General features: G+C 37.7%; 1 protein-coding gene across 1 annotated transcript in view; it reads right to left on the reverse strand.

The window, feature by feature from the left end:
• The window catches only part of LOC149805363 (uncharacterized), a 64,299-nt gene that overhangs the window by 6,619 nt on the left and 51,636 nt on the right, over window positions 1-6,044 (reverse strand). Inside the window, exon 2 of the mRNA XM_089949693.1 lies at window positions 2,741-2,848. Coding sequence (XP_089805819.1) covers window positions 2,741-2,848 — 108 coding nt within the window. The remainder of the gene's footprint in view (window positions 1-2,740; window positions 2,849-6,044) is intronic.

The raw sequence follows: 6,044 nt of genomic DNA on the forward strand, positions 1-6,044 counted from the left end.
CTCATGGATTTAGTTTACTGCTTTGTCATACATGTCTAGTTTCTCATGGACTGAGTTTACTGCTTTGTCATACATTTCAAGTTTCTCATGGATTTAGTTTACTACTTTGTTATATATTTATAGTTTCTAATGGATTTATTATACTTCTGTGTCGCAGGTTTCTGGTTTCTCGTACCATTCCGAGAATACTTGTCATGAAACACTTTGATCACTGTAAGCCAGACCAGTCTTTATTAAAACTAGCATGCTCTAGTCATTTATTTACAGCTGAGATCAAACCTTAATTTAATCACAAAACCAGCTGTATATTATTATGACGATCGTAGCTTATAATTATTAAAAACAGTTTGTCTTATCACCAAAACTCAATCAAACTGATCAATTCAGCTTGTCTTATTACCAAACATCAACCACATTAAACACTGACCAGTTCAACTTGTCCTGTCACCAAACCTACATCATAATGACTGGTTCAGCTTGTCGTATAACCAAAACTACACCACACTGATCATTTCAACTTGTCACTAAATACCCACCACACTGACCGGTTCAGTTCGTCTTATCAGGAAAACTCCGCCACACTGGTTCCTTCGGCTTGTCTTATCACAGAAACTCCGCCAAACTGACTGGTTCAGCTTGTCTTATCATCAAATTCCACCAAGTTGACCAGTTCAGTTTGTTTCTATCACCAAACTCAACCACACTCACCAGTTCAGCTTGTCTCATCACCAAGTTCCACCACATTTACCAGTTCAGCATGTCTTACTACCTAACTCCACCACACTCTCCAAATTAGCTTGTCTTAACAGCAAACTCCACCACATTGTCTAGTTCAGCTTGTTTAAGTTTTGGGAAACCCAAGTGGTGCTGGCTAAAATAGTACTAATTGCTTTCAGTGAGTTTGAGATTTTTAAACGTGACTCACTTTCTCCTGAATGAAATTATGCAGTAGGAAACTATAGTTAGATGCTTTCGTAACTTTTCGGTCAATCCACGTCTCATAAATAGCCGCCTTGGACCGATTGGAAGCTCTCGGTATACCTTTAATATAGGGTGCCCCGACCGTCCGAGTGGTCTAAAGCAACGCTCACCGTCACGGATCACTGCCATCTCACCTCTGTTTTCGTGCGTTCGAGTCTCAAGTTCGGGCAATGTGGGTATGTGAGAAAGCTTGCCAGTAGCTTCTCGTGGGTCGGTGGTTCTTCCTGGGGTTTTCCCGGGTTCTTTCTCCACCATTTATACTGGCCGCCATGTATAGCCTATCATGTGCTGAAAAATGGCGTTAAACCCTACAACAACAACAACCTTTAATATATGATCTGTCGAACTGACATCGAAGTTGCTGTGTACAGTTACATGTGCCACGTTGGACTTTTCGCCAACTTGTTGCCGTGTGCATGACGAACAACGTCCTGGAAATCACCCTATTTACACGCTGCCCGACAGAGGTGTGGCCCCTGGATTCGCTCTTCCCTGCAATTTTATTTTTCTAGACAAGGGTATAAATTTTTGCCAACTCTGTTCTTTATTCTTCATTAGGTGAGACACATTAGTATACAAGCCTTTATCTCAAGTAACGATTTTTACTGCAAAGGAATGCAGCTTTAATGTTGCTACAGGACATGAGCTGTGAGAAAGAAGAGATCCAAATGGATCTGAGATAGTTCACCTGGATGACATATCTCTAACGGCTAAATGCAAGTGCAGTTGACTAAGAAATGTGGGGCAGTAAAATGCCTTCTGTAAAAATGTCTTTAAAATCTGCTGTTGTTGTTGTTCTTGTTCTTGGGTTTAACGCCATTTTTCAGCACAAGATAGGCTATACATGGCGGCCAGTATAACTGGTGGAGGAAGAACCCTGGGAAAACCCAGGGAAGAACCACCGACCCAAGAGAAGCCGTTGGCAGGCTTTCCCACGTACCCACATTGGCCGAACTTGAGACTCGAACGCACGAAAACAGAGGTGAGATGGCAGTGATCCGTGACGGTGAGCGTTGCTTTAGACCACTCGGACCGTCGGGGCACCCTATATTAAAGGTATACCGAGAGCTTCCAATCGGTCCAAGGCGGCTATTTATGACATTTAAGCCTGGATGCTCTTTTAAAAATTTTGTTAGTTGGTTCTCAGAGAAAAAGGTTCAAAATTTTTACCGAATTTGGTCTAGTTGGTTCTCAGAGAAAAAGGTTCAAAAGTTTGACCGAATTTGGTCTAGTTGGTTCTCAAAGAAAAAGGTTCAAAAGTTTGGCCGAATTAGGTCTAGTTGGTTCTCAGAGAAAAAGGTTCAAAATTTCAAATATGGATGATGAGACGCTTACGACACCGGCAATGCCCATTCCGGATACCTCGACAATATCTGCAGGACAAAAATATCCCTATGAAGTATGTCGGAGCAGGAACATAAAATATATATTTTATTCGCAAAATGTCTTTGCAAAAGAAGGAACCACAATATATTCGAACCGGTTCTGTTATTTCTATGATAAGATTGACTGTAGGATTGACTCAGAAATTGCGAATTAAAAAACAATAGTTCGTAATATTAGCAACTTCTAGGTCAGTCCTATGATCAATCTAATCTGAAGTCTGAACAGCAGATAATGGCTGCTATCGGCATCCATTGGACGTATGATCCGCACGATTCACCTCGAAGAAGCGAGTGTAGCAATATCCTGCAATACGTTTACTTAGCATTACTGCCTGGTGAGCTAGGATAAAATACTGATAACAAATCTAATTTACTTTGTTAAGGTCGTCCATCAAGTTCTTTTTCTTCATGCGACATTTTTTAGCAGCGAGGCGATTCTTTCTTTTCCTGTCCTCCTGCCGCTGTATTTCCTCGTCTGTAAGCTGGCAATTACAAAAAAAGCATAAGACACAAAACATCAGAATTCTCTGTGTCACTCTAACAAGAAAAAAACGTGAATGAGACAAATCAAAACGTTTACAAGCAAGTACATTCAGTAAATTTGTATCCTCCACCTAATGTGTGATGTGTGATGTGATTTTGATTTTTAACGTAGCTTTAACAATTTTTCAGTCATATCGCTACGATGTCTGCAATGTGGCAGTTTATAGCATGATGTCCCACCCAGTCACATTATCCTGACACCGGGCCGACCAGTCCTAACACTAACCTCTTAATGCTGAGCGCCAAGCGAGGCAGGTGTTAGTACCATTTTTGTAAGTCTTTGGTATGACTCGGCCGGGGATCGAACCCACGACCTCCCGCATCCGAGGCGGACGCTCTAACCACTAGGCCACCGGAGCGGTCCACCTAATGCTTAAGCACGCTAAGTTTTATCCTTTAATCTAACAAAACATACACATAAACTACAATCACAGGACAAAGTGACTCTGGCAAAGTCACTACGCGTTCTTAACAACCAATGGGAAAAGGGAAGGAAATCTACCCGTGGCAAAAAATTATCCAAGGGGTGGGGAGTACAGACCAAAGTTCCAAGCCAAGGGAAAATGAAAACAAGACCCAAGGCCAACCCTGGCCAAGAGAAGGGAGTACGTAATATTCCCAAAGCTTATGGGATAAAGAAACTAAAACAATATGTTGAGCAAAACAAAAAGCAACCCTACAACATTCATATACTATTTATATTATTATTTATCTAAAACAAATAAACATCAAACACTGTATGGGTGGACAGGGAAACACATACAAGACACACATATTTAGAAAAACAGGGTGTCACTTCTAAGTCCTAAATAGCAAGACATGCTATGAAATGGCTAAGAGGTGTCAACAAATTTAATCTAACACGGTTTTAATGTTACTGAGTGGATAATAAGTGACAGTAAACTTAAAATAGTCAGTCTTGACCTTTACCTTGAACATACCACGCGACACACCTGTTTAAGGATGATGTATAACGTATAAAGTATACTAAGGTCCGTCCATAAATATCACACCTGTTAAATGATGATGTATAATGTATAAAGTATACCAAGGTTCATCCATAAATGTCACACCTGTTAAATGATGATGTATAACGTATAAAGTATACCAAGGTTCATCCATAAATGTCACACCTGTTAAATGATGATGTATAACGTATAAAGTATACCAAGGTTCATCCATAAATGTCACACCTGTTTAATGATGATGTATAACGTATAAAGTATACCAAGGTTTATCCATAAATGTCACACCTGTTTAATGATGATGTATAACGTTGAAAGTATACCAAGGTTCATCCATAAATGTCACACCTGTTAAATTATGATGTATAACGTATAAAGTATACCAAGGTTCATCCATAAATGTCACACCTGTTAAAGGATGATGTATAACGTATAAAGTATACCAAAGTTCATCCATAAATGTCACACCTGTTTAAAGGATGATGTATACCGTATAAAGTATACCAAAGTTCATCCATGAATGTCACACCTGTTAAATGATGATGTATAACGTATAAAGTATACCAAGGTTCATCCATAAATGTCACACCTGTTAAATGATGATGTATAACGTTGAAAGTATACCAAGGTTCATCCATAAATATCACACCTGTTAAATGATGATGTATAACGTATAAAGTATACCAAGGTTCATCCATAAATATCACACCTGTTAAATGATGATGTATAACGTATAAAGTATACCAAGGTTCATCCATGAATGTCACACCTGTTAAATGATGATGTATAACGTATAAAGTATACCAAGGTTCATCCATAAATGTCACACCTGTTAAATGATGATGTATAACGTTGAAAGTATACCAAGGTTCATCCATAAATGTCACACCTGTTTAAAGATGACGTATAACGTATAAAGTATACCAAGGTTCATCCATAAATATCACACCTGTTAAATGATGATGTATAACGTATAAAGTATACCAAGGTTCATCTATGAATGTCACACCTGTTAAATGATGATGTATAACGTATAAAGTATACCAAGGTTCATCCATAAATATCACACCTGTTAAATGATGATGTATAACGTATAAAGTATACCAAGGTTCATCCATAAATGTCACACCTGTTTAATGATGATCTATAACGTATAAAGTATACCAAGGTTTATCCATAAATGTCATACCTGTTTAATGATGATGTATAACGTTGAAAGTATACCAAGGTTCATCCATAAATGTCACACCTGTTAAATGATGATGTATAACGTATAAAGTATACCAAGGTTCATCCATAAATGTCACACCTGTTAAATGATGATGTATAACGTATAAAGTATACCAAGGTTCATCCATAAATATCACACCTGTTAAATGATGATGTATAACGTATAAAGTATACCAAGGTTCATCCATAAATATCACACCTGTTAAATGATGATGTATAACGTATAAAGTATACCAAGGTTCATCCATGAATGTCACACCTGTTTAATGATGAGCTATAACGTATAAAGTATACCAAGGTTTATCCATAAATGTCATACCTGTTTAATGATGATGTATAACGTTGAAAGTATACCAAGGTTCATCCATAAATGTCACACCTGTTAAATGATGATGTATAACGTATAAAGTATACCAAGGTTCATCCATAAATGTCACACCTGTTAAAGGATGATGTATAACGTATAAAGTATACCAAGGTTCATCCATAAATGTCACACCTGTTTAAAGGATGATGTATAACGTATAAAGTATACCAAGGTTCATCCATGAATGTCACACCTGTTAAATGATGATGTATAACGTATAAAGTATACCAAGGTTCATCCATAAATGTCACACCTGTTAAATGATGATGTATAACGTTGAAAGTATACCAAGGTTCATCCATAAATATCACACCTGTTTAAATGATGATGTATAACGTATAAAGTATACCAAGGTTCATCCATAAATGTCACACCTGTTAAATGATGATGTATAACGTATAAAGTGTACCAAGGTTCATCCATAAATGTCACACCTGTTAAATGATGATGTATAACGTTGAAAGTATACCAAGGTTCATCCATAAATGTCACACCTGTTTAAAGATGACGTATAACGTATAAAGTATACCAAGGTTCATCCATTAATGTCAAATAACTCTAAAGATAAAGAGC

This window comes from Sinohyriopsis cumingii, chromosome 2, assembly GCF_028554795.1.
Source record: "Sinohyriopsis cumingii isolate HCF-2022 chromosome 2, ASM2855479v2, whole genome shotgun sequence".
Taxonomy (NCBI): Eukaryota; Metazoa; Mollusca; class Bivalvia; order Unionida; family Unionidae; genus Sinohyriopsis; species Sinohyriopsis cumingii.